The sequence below is a fragment of the Microtus pennsylvanicus genome, chromosome 11, assembly GCF_037038515.1.
Source record: "Microtus pennsylvanicus isolate mMicPen1 chromosome 11, mMicPen1.hap1, whole genome shotgun sequence".
NCBI lineage: Eukaryota > Metazoa > Chordata > Mammalia > Rodentia > Cricetidae > Microtus > Microtus pennsylvanicus.
This window is the reverse complement of record NC_134589.1, coordinates 62,797,080-62,811,792: the sequence shown is the minus strand read 5'-3', so window position 1 is coordinate 62,811,792 and position 14,713 is coordinate 62,797,080. Positions and strand designations below refer to the sequence as shown.

General features: G+C 41.7%; 1 protein-coding gene across 1 annotated transcript; it reads left to right on the top strand.

Moving 5' to 3' along the window:
* The first annotated feature begins 6,768 nt into the window (after positions 1-6,768).
* Positions 6,769-7,728, top strand: LOC142860767 (olfactory receptor 2W3-like). Its single transcript, XM_075992486.1, has one exon. It carries the CDS (start codon positions 6,769-6,771, stop codon positions 7,726-7,728), a length of 960 nt encoding a protein of 319 aa, XP_075848601.1.
* The last annotated feature ends 6,985 nt before the right edge of the window (positions 7,729-14,713 follow it).

The window sequence follows — 14,713 nt, the reverse complement described above, 5'->3', positions numbered from 1 at the left end:
GGAGCTTGGCTCCTACTAATTTTTTTATTTTTTTCCTGTATGTTTTTATTATGTGACATCATTTTTCCCTCTACAGTAGCATTAGGAACAAGGACACAAGTCTGTGGAGGGCATTCAGTGGCCAACATTTGCCTGCCTATATGATGTCCTACACTCTGTTCACAGTACCGCAGAGAAACAATAAATGCATGCATATTCACAGCTAAAGAAATCAGGGAGCTCAAGATATTAGTTCAGTTTCTAAAGTTAAAATACAAACATATCTATGACAATGTTTTTCCATATTCAACAGTAAAAATAAAGAAATAATACAAGATTACTTGCCAACTCCTTAACTGAATCTTTCTGCTGTCTTGAAAAGCAGGCTTTTTTGGCATAAAATTATTGGTTCTAGATATTAAAAACAAACAAACAAAAATCATTTAACTGTTTTTAATGGATCTTATGTTTTTAAAAGTGTGCGATCAGTCTGGTAATGATGGTGCACACCTTTAATCTCAGCACTCAGGGAGCAGAGGCAGGAGGATCCCTAGGAGTTTGAAGCCAGACTGGTCTATAGAGAGAGTTCCAGGATAGGCAGAAAAACCCTGTATTGAAAAACAAAACAAAAAAAAGAAAGAAAGGAAAAGAAAAGGAAAAAAGTGTGTGAGCCTGCTTTAAGTAGAATTGGACTAGTTGTACCTCAACTGAATTTTTAAAGCCACATAGTAATTCATGTGGACAAGGGAAAGAAGAAAATTAGCCCCTGTATATTTCTGCCTTTTGAACAACAGACTGTGCCCAAATTTTGCTTGCCTGCTATATTAAATTATTTTTCTATCAAGAGACAAATTCTCATGGCCCTCGTTTTCTGTTTGGACCAGTGGGGACTGGAATACTGAGGCAGCACAAACTGAATGTGCTAATGACCCTGGTGGGTTCCGAAGATTGCCCAGAGCTCAGAGATGCTGAGGGAATGTCGTCCCTGCCTCCCTTGGGGATGCTGATGAACCCACACCCCGCACAGAAGACTCTCTCCATCTCCTCCGGAGAGCAGCACGTTTGCAGCTTCAGCATTCCCCTCTGCCAGCATCAGGACCCGTCAGACAGAGAAAGATGTCAAATCAGGGATAGGCATGTGGGTTTTCTCCACAGCGACTCATCCACAACAGCTATGGGCCTCTAACTGGAGAAGACACTGCATATTCTGGCCTTGATAACCTCTGTGGGGCCACACCTTCTGACTGGGGTGCACGGGGTACCAGCAGCATCCAAGTACCATGGTGAGTAGGTTCTGAATCTGGAAGCTGATCTCAGAGATCTGCACTTCTCAGCTGAAGCACACTTAGGCTTAGCTCAGCGGAAGAGTGCTCACCTAGCTTGTGCCAGGGCATGGGGCATGGGGAAAAGTGAGAATCGCAGACTCACCCTGAGGACAACACAGCACAGGGCTACACATTGCACTGCTTAACTCTAAGAGTGATATATATATATATATATATATATATATATATATATATATATATATATTTATAAAAGCACTGAGTGGACACAGAATACATGAGCTTTTTGCTGTCTTAGTATTGGAACTAGTTTATTGGGAAAAAGAAAACTGATTTTTGTCAGATAAAAATAAGATTTGAGATTTGAGTTTCACTTGGGTGCCCCAACCCCAATACAGCAATCAAATTTGTGTTGGCTCCTCGCTGAGAACTAATGATGACCCAGGCCCCCAGCTCTGAGAGCATAATCTAGTACCTGTCACACTGATATTATAGTCTAAGTGGGGGAGGATCTTTAGTCTTCTAAATGATGAAAATAAATTTGCTTTAAAAGTTTTAATTAAGTTTCAAATAAACTAAAATATTTTCTTCTGAATACTGCCAGCCCTCTAGAATCTGACAAAAGCACTCATTTTTTTCCTCCTCTCAAGTGTAATCATTTCTGAGATTGGCTGGTATACGTGAGGACAGCAGATCCCCACTGTCTGACCCATCAGCACCCATAGGCAACACCAGTGTGACACACAGTCTGCTTATGCTCCCAAACACACAGGCTGAAGAGATGTTTCACAGGGAAAGGGCCCCTCCGTGCAGGGGAATAGCTTCACTGTACCCTGAAACACCGGCTCTGAGTGACCATCCTCAGTTTCCTCTTGGCCTTTCTGCCTGCCACCTCACCCATGTGGGGAGAACTCAGGACTCCAGTTTAGTGTCTGCTCCTACCTGTGGTGTTTCCCTCTGAGTCAGGAAGGGAAAGAGGATGTCTTTCTCCAAGACAAGAAAACATGCCCTGCCGTGACGCTGAGCTAGTAATCCATGAGCACCTGCCTGCTGTGTCCAGATGTGAAAGATGGAAGTATGCTTCTGGCTCCAACTACACCAGCATAGGAAACTCTGCTCGGTGCATGAAAAAGCATTTGTTTAGTTTCATGTCACTGGGACACATAGGGTTCCTTTTGCAGATCATTAGCCTTATAGATAAAAGAGTTTAAAAAGGACCCAGAAGAAAACTCAAGGACAATTTTACTTTATTAGAATTCAAGAAGCCAAGGGGCAGGAAAGTTGGAGATCTTAGCACCTGCTGGGAAGGGGCAGAAAGAAGGAAAGAAGGAGGGAGGGATGGATGGAAGGAAGAAGGAAGGGAGAGAGAGATGAAGGAGTAAAGGAAGGAGGGAGGAAAGGGGAAAGGAAGGAGGGAAAGAAGGAGGAAGGGAGAGAGAGAGGGGAAGGAAGGAAGGAAGGAAAGAAGGAAGGAAAGAAGGAAGGAAAGAAGGAAGGAAAGAAGGAAGGAAAGAAAAAGAGAAGGGGAAAAGGAAGAGAGGACAAACATAGCTTTTGAATTAGAGGTAAAGAAGGCAGGAGTCTCAGCAATGGAGTCTGAGCAGTTGCATGAGTAGGGGTTGGGGGCGTATTGAAAGAGACTCCTATCTCCCGTTCAGCTCTTACATTTGTTTGCTTTGTTTTAGGAAGAGAGATAAAACCCTCATATTAGAAAAATCTCATCTTAGTAAACAGTTCAGTAGAATCAAATTTGCAATAGCATTTTATGCAAGATCCGGGTATTCCAGTAATGGCTTCAAGCCTTGCAGAGGCAGGAACCCCAAGCGAGCATGAGAGTCTGCAGAGTTTTTTAAAGAGGGTGAGTGAGGCAACATTGTAAGAGCTGATGCCATGGGAGCCACAAGTGTAAACATCCCCTTTAGACATGAACATAAAAAGACACCAAACCTTCCCAGGGGAAGCCGTTCTGGACTGTTTCAGGCAAGAGAATGAACATTAGGAAGGACATCCGAACTCGGGCTGTCCTGAAAATCGGACCCAAGCCATTCATGTGCTAGGATTTGTTTCTCAGTTCCCAATCCCCAACTTCTCCAGATTCCTGAGTCAAACAGGATGAAATCCTGCAGTACTCCTAAGCACCAGGTTGTTGGTACGGTACCTGGAGAGCCATTTCAGCTGTCTGTGCTGTGGCCTCTGCAGCGTCCTTCCCAGTCTCCCTTCTCATTGTTAGTGCTTAGGAGAAAACCAAGGAGAGTTGAGGTCATGACCTCCGAGAAGACAATGACAAAGGGAAAAGGATAGGTTAGCATTTTATCTCTCATAGCTAGTAGAGATGGCTCAGAGGTTAAGAGAACTGCTCTTGCAGTGAACCTGGGTTGGGTTTCCAGCACCCACATCAGGAGGCTCATAGATCTGATGCCTCTTTCTGGCCTCTGCAGGCAGGTACACAGAGACAGACAGACAGACAGACAGACAGACAGACAGACAGACAGACACACACACACACACACACACACTGGGGGGGTGTTATGTGTGTACTTTTCTTAAATTAAAACAAATATCTGGAATGATACAGTAATAGGCTAAGGTATGAAATAAGAGATTCATTTTTACATTTCTTCCCAAAAAACTGGTAAGCAAAATAAGAAATGAAGAAGAAACTTATAGGAAAACAAATGGTTTATAAACAAGTGACTTTTAAACCTGAGAAATGTTCTTATTGATGGCTGAGGACCAGAAATTTAATCCATGAAGACAGTGATGTGTAATCACCAATAAGCATAAGTTAGTTATTTAAGGGAAATATGCAATGAAGTATGCAAATGGAATACGATACTTAGAAAATATGCCAGTGAATGATTTCAAAAATATTTATTGCCTAGCATGGTGGAACACACCTTTAATTCTAGTAGTTGGGAGGCAGAGGCAGAAAGATCTCTGTGAGTTTGAGGACAGCCTGGTCTACATAGTGAGTTCTAGGCCAGCCAGGGCTACATAGTGAGACCCTGTCTCAAAAAAAGAAGAAACAAAGAAAGAAAGAAAAAGAGTATTATCATTTAATTTATTATTTAGTTACGTGTGTGCGCTCACCACACATTTTGTTTTGTTGTGTAGCTCAGGATAGCCTTGACCTTGTCTGTAGTCAAAGATGGCCTTGAACTCCTGATCCTCGCGGTTGTTTCCCAGGTCCTGGGATTGCAGGAATGCACCACCATGTCTAGTTTACATGTTGCCGGGGAGAAAACTCGGGCTTCGTGCATGCTAGGCAGGCACCTTCAAAAGTGAGCCTCAGCCTTGTATCTTGTTTTCTACATATTTGAACTTAATATATCTGGGTGGGCAAAGTTTCAACTGATGTCACATGCCTATGCTTATTTGGATTCGGCAGTTGCTTGCTTCTCATTTGTAACGGTATGGTCTGTGAAATAAAACGCTATTAACCACAAACCCTGTTTCTGCAAATCACCTGCTTGCTTTGACACCGTGGAGAAGTGTGGAGGGTCAGTATATACAGGGCAGATTCCTACCAGGGAGGTTAATTGGACAAAGGGAAAACACTAAATTCTCAATCTATAAGAAAAACATATTTCTTTTATTAAAGCAGCATGCCCAATGTTGAGATGTATGTACACAGAAGTAGTGATCTCTTAAAGACTGTGACTTCAACTTAAACTCCCATCAAGAACGCCAGACTGGCCTCACGTCCCATGCCTTTCTGAGCCTCATGTAGCACCGGTGCAGGGCATGCAGGCCACCTCAGCTTCCCTGTGTGTCAAAGAAATTAGGGAAAGAAAACTGGTATAGAAATTGGATTTATTTACACTTTTACGAACCTGAGAGAGAAAGAGTCTTCCTTTCTCTCTGTCTTGCCTGTAATGTGTTACAGTTGCAGAGAAAAGATGAAACAGAGGCCAGAGAATACACGTGTGCTGTTTATCTGTGAGATGGGTCAGTCGGTCTTCTGCTGGCAGGATGCAAACCTGGGCGCTAGACCTTTTTCATTTCTTGTTCTGGCTGGCAAGAAGACTCAGTGGGCAAGGGAACCTGGTGCCAAGCCTGATGACCTAAATCTGATCCCCTAAGTTCACATGGGGGCAGGGAAGAATTGATGGCTGAAAGTTTTTCTTGGACCTCGAAAGGTGAGCACACACACACACACACACACACACACACAAATAGTATTTTTTTTTAAAAGCAAAATTTTAAACTTGGATACTGCTTTTCTTTAATCAACATTTCCCATGTACTTCAGAGGATAAACAAGCCCCATGCCGCTAATGTCGCAGGCCCAGAAAGAGGTTTCGTGAGCACAAGCTTTCGCTGATAACCTATTGTCTTCTATCGTCACCTATGGTGGTCGTCTGTTGTCATCTACACCATTTTTGTGCTCGGACATCCAAAATTACCCAAAAATAATAATCAGAAAGACAGAATGAGTCTTTGAAACCAAAAGCATCCCAAATAAATAACTGGACCCAGCTGTTAAGGGCGTCCACTACCTTCACTGTTGGACATCTGGATAAAACATTCGACTACACTCTAAAATAACTACCGGTATCCTGCGCTGTCCAGAGACATGCAGTGACGGTGGCATTTGGCTCAATGATATTTCGAGAGTCTCTGTATTGCAGAGTGGAAACTGTGTGAGGGCCGGAGGCACTTTGTGATGCCACACAATGCTGGCAAAGGTTAGCTGCTGAGTTCTAGACGGGTGGTGTTTGGGGTGGATTCTGAACCCTTCAGTTCACAGCAATAGCAACAAGAATGACTGAAATCTAGAGGCAGAGCCCCAGACCACAGCTCATTTGACCCAGAAATGGCAGAGTGCTTCCCGCCACATTGGTTAAGCTCCTCTCTGCAGGGAATAATATTCTAGAGGGTCTTTGTTCTCATCTATTTTGACAAGCTTGTTTGTAATAGATTTCTTTATTTTTACAGTAAATTATAAAGTGCATAATGTCTACATAGGGTAATATATTTGTAGCATTCCAAACTTAAAAAATTTAAAGTCATTTCTAGGGAACACCATTTTGTTCTTGAATTACCAAATTATTTAAAATCTCCAGAAAAAAATCCAACATGTGTATTTAAAAAACCTCTCTGTATAGTTAACCACAAGGGTTCAGATGAGTGATGTCCAAGTGTCCAGTCACCTGCTCTGGGCCTCTTCAAATTCTATTGGTTGATTATTTGGGGCTGTCTTTTGTGCTCCCTGTGATTGTACGGGAGCTTGGGATCGCGTGTCTTGAAAGACTCAAAAGTTGGGCCACCGCCCAATTCCTCTCTCACTTCATGGAATTAGAGGCAGGACTAGAGGGACTAAGGCTGACACACTAAGCTGCAATTGTTGGCTTCAAAACTAACTCCATCCTCTTTCTCCTCACGACAACTGGCTTGCTACATGCACGACTCAGTTTCCTAGTCTGTCAGTACTATCTGTACCATTGTTGTAGCTAAACGAGCAATGCTTGACAGAAACACTGATGTCTTCCTCAGGTGCACAGAGATGGATACAGCCAATGACAGCATCTTCAGTCATTTCATCCTTGTAGGCTTCTCTGACCGGCCCCAGCTGGAGAAGGTCCTCTTTGCCATCATCCTGCCTGCCTACCTCCTGACGCTGCTGGGCAACAGCACCATCATCCTGGTGTCGAGGCTGGACCCGCACCTGCACACTCCCATGTACTTCTTCCTCACCCACCTGTCCTTCCTGGACCTCAGCTTTACCAGCAGCTCCATCCCGCAGCTGCTCTACAACCTCAGTGGGCAGGACAAGACCATCAGCTATGTGGGCTGTGCTCTGCAGCTGGTCCTGTTCCTGGGCCTGGGGGGTGTGGAGTGCTTGCTGCTGGCCGTCATGGCCTATGATCGTTTTGTGGCCGTCTGCAAGCCCCTGCACTACATGGTGATTATGAGCCCCAAGCTCTGCTTGGGCCTGGTCTCACTGGCCTGGGGTTGCGGGGTAGCCAACTCTTTGGCCATGTCTCCAGTGACCCTCAGCTTGCCCCGCTGTGGGCGCTGCCGGGTGGACCACTTCCTTTGCGAGATGCCAGCTCTTATCAGGATGGCCTGTGTCAACACCGCTGCAGTGGAAGGCACAGTCTTCGTCCTGGCCATAGGCATCGTGCTTTCTCCTCTGGTGTTCATCTTGATCTCCTACGGCTACATCGTGAGGGCCGTGTTGCAAATCCGTTCCGCTGCAGGGCGGCAAAAGGCCTTCAATACGTGTGGCTCACACCTCACTGTGGTCTCGCTTTTCTATGGAAATATCATCTACATGTACATGCAACCAGGAAACAGCTCCTCCCAGGACCAGGGCAAGTTCCTCACCCTCTTCTACAACATTGTCACCCCTCTCCTCAATCCTCTGATTTACACGCTCAGGAACAAGGAAGTGAAGGGGGCGCTGAGGAGGTTGCTGCTGGGTAGCAGAGAGACAAAGGAAATACCTGCTGGTTCTAGATAGAACAGAGGGAAGCTGGCCTAGTGAGGATGGCAATGAAAGATGAGAGGGGAGGCAAGCTCTTCGGCAAACATTTTAATGAGACAGAAAAGGACTGAGAAAAACGTTCCACAATGATTTGGGGGAAAGTTCAGGCTTCCCTGTAGCAGAGAGAAAGCAGGCATGCTATTGAATTCTTGAAGAGTTCTGGGATTTGGTTGGTAGTCATGATGGTGGCACGTGTTTTACATTTCTTTTTGTGGTTAAAGAGGACTTTCCCATGTAAAATGCAAATTTGGCCATTTGTCACTATAATGTCTTGGTGTGTGTGGTGAAACATGTTCTCAGGGTAAGACAGGGAGACAACAGGTGCCTTCGAGGCACTGTCAGCAGCTGGGGAGAGCGACTGTGGGCAGCACACCTTAAGGCTTAGGGCATAAGCATCTATGCTGTCCTGTCCCCACCTGTGTGCCTACTTCAGTTTCAGGGCTATGGGAGGGTCAAGCAGCCCTGGTTTCGATGTCACTCCATGCAAGGTCTTGGGTAGCATTGACAGTACTGGGTCTAATCAACTCTCGTCTGCAAATCTCCACTGATTTGCATCTTCTGGGCTTCTACAAGCCCATGCAAGCTCCCAGATCATCTGCTTTATGAATGAACCGAATGTTGCTTGTCACCCAACCCTTCCATGCTGTCCCGTGATGAGCTATGAATCAATAAATCAGAGTATGCTCACTCATCTCCCTTGTTGGCCCGGTTAGGTTTAGAATCACCTAGGAGACACCTCAGGGTGGGTCAGTGAGGGGGTTTGCAGAAGCTTGACTTATGGGGACGACCCACCCCGAGTGTAAGCAGCACTGTCTGATGGCTCAAAGCCCCAGACAGACCAACAGGACTACAAAAGAGGAAACAAATAGGAGGCCACATCTCTGTAGTGATGAGCTGCGGGCAGGCCTGCTTTTCATCCTGCCCGGCTCCCGCACGGCTAGCTTAGCCCCAGAAATAATAACGCACAAATTGTATTCATTTAAACACTGCTTGGCCCGTTAGTTCTAGCCTCTTATCAGCTAATTCACTTCTTGATTAACCCATTTCTAATAATCTGTATAGCACCACAAGGTGGTGGCTTACTGGGAAAATTCTAGCCTACGTCCATCTTGGGTCGGAGCTTCACGCGTATGACCAGAGAGGAGAGGCATGGCGATTGCCTCACTTCCTCCCAGCATTCTGTTCTGTTTACTCCACCTACCTAGTTTTCTGACCTATCAGGCCAAGCATTTTTTTTTATTAATTAACCAATGAAAGCAACAGATAGACAAATGACCTTCCCACATCACATCTCCCTGCTGTTAGGAGGTAAGGGAAAATGCTCAATCAAGCCTTCTTGACAGAATGGACAGACAGAACCACCTTTATTTATTTGTGTGTGTGTGTGTGTGTGTGTGTGTGTGTGTGTGTGTGTGTGTGTGTAGGCCTATATGACTCACAGTGTATGTGGGGATGTCAGAGGATAACTTGCAGGAATCAGCTCTCTCCTTTAACAACACAGGTCCTGGAGATCCAAGTCAAGTCAAGAGCCTTGGCAGCAAGCACCTTTACCCACTGAGACATTTTGCCAAACCTGTATTTTCCTTAATCACAAAATTGTTCCTCTGTTCACAGGAACAAAGTGTCTCTTCATGACCACCATTCAGCATCGATGTCAGCATAGTTTGATGTTTTATATTTCCCAAGTTCTCATCTAAAGCCCATGGTGGAGTTGCATTGGGTCTTTGCTCTGATTTGACATTCTCCTCCCCATATCTGTCATTCTGGAATAACAGAAAAGGTGACCTATGATAACAACTTGGGGGGGGGGGCATTAGATGAAAAGCTTTATTATGTCTTGGGTTTGTTTTCATTTTTTTTGTAAGAAAAATTGCATGTGTGTTAAGTCCTTGCCTGGTGCTCCTATTGTGTAAGCTCAGTGTTTGCTTGTGGCTGGCCTAATTACTGTGACTCCCACAATAGACTCAGAACTAAAGACAAACCCCAGCAGAATCTGTGCCCAATCCAAGATGTCTCAAGGCTCACCTTATTGCAGATATCTGTGATTCTATTGTCAAGGAGGGAAGCAGAGGAGAGACTTTTTTCAAAAATTATTTTATTTATTCTATGTGTTTTTCACATCATGTTTCTTGATCCTATTCATTCCCCATCCTTTCACTCTCCACACCTGTACTACTCCTGAATAAAACAAAATTCAACAGAGAAAAATGGAAAAAAATGTATCACATCTTTAATTAATATTCCACAACATTTACTCCTCTTTGTCTTAATAAAAAGAAAAGGTTTTAACTTAAACATAGTAAGACTATCTACAATAACAATTATAAAGTAAGAATTATGTTCACAATGTCCAATTTAAAAATCTTTCATTATTTATACTATCTTACCGAATCTAAAGTTTTATACCTAATTTACTTCCTATCATGACTAAGGAAAACTGAAACTCTAGTTATTTAGTCATCAACTCCATCAAAGACCCAGAAGGATATAGTATTACCTAACAACAGAGACATATTGCTATCTAGAAAGTTATTTAAAGTTTCTTTGCAATATTGGTTTACCCACCTTCAGCCTAAAGACCCAGAGTATCTGGCAGACTTTTCAGTGAATCAGGAAATTTGAAGGACTGTCCAGCCTTGTATTGACAAAGTTCATTAGTTACTTTCTTATGTGTCCTGCAGAATATCTGGCAGACTCTCCTGTAAAGCAGGAATCTTGAAGGACTGTCTCACCTTGTTTCAGCACAGTTCAGCAGTCACTTTCCTTTGGGTCCTGCATATTCATTCTGCATAGCACACAGTCAAGCAGTCAAGGCAAAAGCAGTTTCTTGCCCAAATAGCTCTTCTTGCCACAATGAAATCAAACTCCTATGGAGTTTCTCCAATGCCCATCATCCTTTTATGAATTAAATCTGTGCTGCCAGGAGCATATGAGCCTCATAGTCATGAAACCCCCTAAGCTAACACATTATTTTAAATGTCATATTTTATATCTATTTTATATGTTATAACAAGAATTACCTTAAATTTGTATCAACATACAAATGTCCTTTAAATGCCCTTTTGTTTGTGGTGTGAGCCTTGGTAGAGAGTAGCATGGCAGACTGGGACAGACTGCCGGGAGAAGAAGAGTGAGCAGCAATGTGGTGGGCAGGACCAGGCCACTGGGAGGAGAAGCATGAGCAGCAACTAGGCAGGCTGGCCAGGTCAGGTCACTGGGAGGAGAAGTGTGAGCAGAACCATGCCAGGCTGGGCCAGACAGCCAAAAGGAGATGTGTTAGCAGCACCACAACTGGCCAAGACAACAGCAGTGGCCTCCAGAAATTATCTGTTCCCTGGAGCCTTAGCCCTGCCAACATCAGAAGGAACAACCATCTGAGCCTTGGGCCTGAAGGCACTTGGAGGAATGGTCACTGAAGGCTCTCCTCTGCCTACATCTGAAAGAGTAGTCAACAGAGCCACAGACCTCAACTACACCAATTGGAGGAAAAGAGACCATCCCTGAAACACAGGCTCCACCTGTTCCAATTGGAAGAAGAAATGGGTAGACAACAGGATAGGAATACACTCAACAGCATAAAGAACAATATAGCACCAAGAGAAACTAGTGGTTCTACAAAAGCAAGATCTGAACATCCCAATTCAGAGGGGGCAGAAGAAAACAACCTTAAAAATAAGTTTATGAAGATGATTGAGGCCCTTAAAGAGGAAATGAAAATTTTTCTTACAGAAATGGAGGAAAAGAGCCAAAAAAATTTGGAAGAAATCAACAAATCCCTTAAAAAAAAAAACAAGAAAAAGCAATCAAACAGGTGAAAGAAACAGTTTAAGACTTGAAAACTGAAATAAAAGAAATAAAAAAAAACCACAAACTGAGGGAAATATGAAAATGGAGAATCTGGATAAACAATCAACATAAGCAACAGAATATAAGAGAAGAAAGAGAGAATCACAGGTATTAAAGATATGACAAAGAAAATAGATTCATCTGTCAAAGAAAATGTCAAACCCAACAATTTCTTAACACAAAATATCCAGGAAATCTGGAACACTATGAAAAGACCAAACCTAAGAATAATAGGGATAGAAGGAGAAGAAGTCCAACTCAAAGGAACAGAAAATACATTCAACAAAATCATAGAAGAAAATTTTTCCAACCTAAAGAGGGACATGTCTATGAAAATACAAGAAGCTTACAAAACACCAAATAGACTTTACCAAAAAGGAAGTCCATTCACCACATAATAATCAAAACACTAAACATACAGAATAAAGAAATAATATTAAGAGCTGCAAAGGAAAAAAAGCCAAGTAACATATAAATGCAGATCTATCAGAATTACACTTGACTTCTCAATGGAAACAATGAAAGCCAGAAGGTCCTGGTCAGGCATTATGCAGACACTAAGAGACCAGGGATGCCATCACAGACTACTATATCTAGCAAGGCTTTCAATCAAAATATATGGAGAAAACAAAGTATTCTGCAACAAAATCATATTTAATCAATACCTATCTATAAATCCAGCTTTTCAGAAAGTACTAGAAGAAAAACTCCAACCTAAGGAAGTTAGTTACACCCATAAAAGCCAGTCAATAGATAATCCCACACCAGGAATTCCCTAAGAAGAGAAACACAAACACACTCACACACACGCCACCACCACCACTACCACCACAACCAACAACAACAAAAAAAAATAATAGAAACTAGTAATCATTGGTCTTTAATATCCCTTAATATCAATGGTCCCAACTAGCCTATAAAAAGATACAGGCTAACAGATTGGATGCGAAAACAGAATCCATCCTTGTGCTGCATACAAGAAACACATCTCACTACAAAGACAGACATTACCTCAGATTAAAAGATTGGGAAAAGAGTTTCCAATAAAATGGACCTAAGAAAAAAGCTGGTATAGCCATCAGACTATCTAATAAACAGACTTAAAACTAAAATTAGTTAAAAGAGATGAAAAAGGTCATTTCATATTCATCACAGATAAAATCCATCAAGAGGAAATATCAATTCTGAACACCTATGCCCCAAATACAAGAGCACTCTCATTTGTAAAAGAAACATTACTAAAGGTTAAATCATACATCGAGCCCCTAATAGCGAGAGACTTCCATACTCCACTCTCAGCACTAGACAAGTCTGCCAGACAGAAACTTAACAGAGAAATAAAGTATCTAACAGGTGTTATGACTCAAGTGGGCTTAGCAGACATCTATAGAACATTTTGTCCAAACACACAAGAATATACCTTCTTCTCAACACCTTATGGATTCTTCTCCAAAATTGACCATATACTCGGTAACAAAGCAAATCTGAACAGATACAAAAAAAAAATTGGAATAACCCCTGTGTCTTCTCAGATCATCATAGATTAAAGTTAGAATTCAATAACAACCCTAATTGTAGAAAGCATATCAACACATAAAAACTAAAAAATGCTCAACTGAGTCAAGGAAGAATTAAAGAAAAAATTAAAGACTTCCTAAAATTCAATATATATTATTGCACAAGCATATGGGACACAATGAAGGCAGTGCTAAAAAGAAAGTTCATAGCACTAAAGGCCTACATGAAGAAGCTAGAAAAATCCTACACTAGCAAATTAAAGAACAACTGAAAGTTCTAGCACAAAAAGAAACAAACTCACCCAGAAGGACTAGAAGACAGGAAATAATCAAACGGAGAGCTGAAATCAACAAAATAGAAACAACAAACAAAAAACAGTACAAAGAACCAATGAGACAAAGAATTGGTTCTTTGAGAAAATCAACCAAATAGACAAACCTTTATCCAAACTAACCAAAGGCAGAGAGAGAATATCCAAATTAACAAAATCAGAAATGAAAAGGGGGACATAACAACAGACATGGAGGAAATCCAGAAAATCATCAAGTTATACTTCAAAAACCAGTATCCACAAAATTGGAAAACTTAAAGGAAATGGACAATTTCCTAGATAAGTATCACATACCAAAATTAAATCAAGACCAGGTAAGCAAATTAAATGAACTATAACCACTAAGGAAATAGAAACAGTCATCAAAAGTCTTCCAACCAAAAAAAGTTCAGGACCAGAAAAAAAGTTTCAGCGCAGAATTCTATCAGATTTTCAGAGAACTAATACCAATACTTCTCAAATTGTTCCACACAATAGAAATAGAAGGAACATTGCCAAACTCTTTTTATGAGGCTACAATTATCCCAATACTCAAACCACACAAAGACATTACTAAGAAATAGAATTACTGACCAATCTCACTCATGAACATACCTAGACATAATAAAGGCAATATACAGTAAACCAACAGCCAACATCAAACTAAATGGAGAGAAAATAAAAGTGATCCCCCTGGAATCAGGAAGAAGACAAGGCTTCTCTTTATAACCACTATTACCTGGTGACTCTTAAATTAACAAAGTCTAGCTGGCAGAGCTAGGTACATATTTTAGTATAAAAACATTGAGGTACAGCTCTAATATTTAAAACCCTATATTATATTTTTAAATTTATTTTAATTTAAACTATCTTGGAGATTTGTTAGGCCCACTCCATATGGTCACCTTTAATCAAGATGGTGGTGAAAACATGTGGTATCCATTTTTTTTAACTCCAGTAAAATGACAATCTAAAAATTTTAAATGGAATTATGTCTTATGGTTTTTTAAAATTACCCATGCATAGATTTTAAGTAAATAAAACATGGGTCTAACAAAGAAAGAGCCATAATCCAATTCTAGAGCCAGGTTTTTAATTTAAAAAAAACAGCATATAGCAGTTTTAACATTATCAATATCAAAAAGACATCAGAACTTTTGCTAACCCAAATTCAGTAACCAGAGCTCAGTGATAAATTTCTGAAGTCAGCCCTGTAAATGTGGCCACAGCAGTGATGGGTGACAGAGACAGCAAAAATAGTCAGACGATTTCTGTCTCAGCTCCATG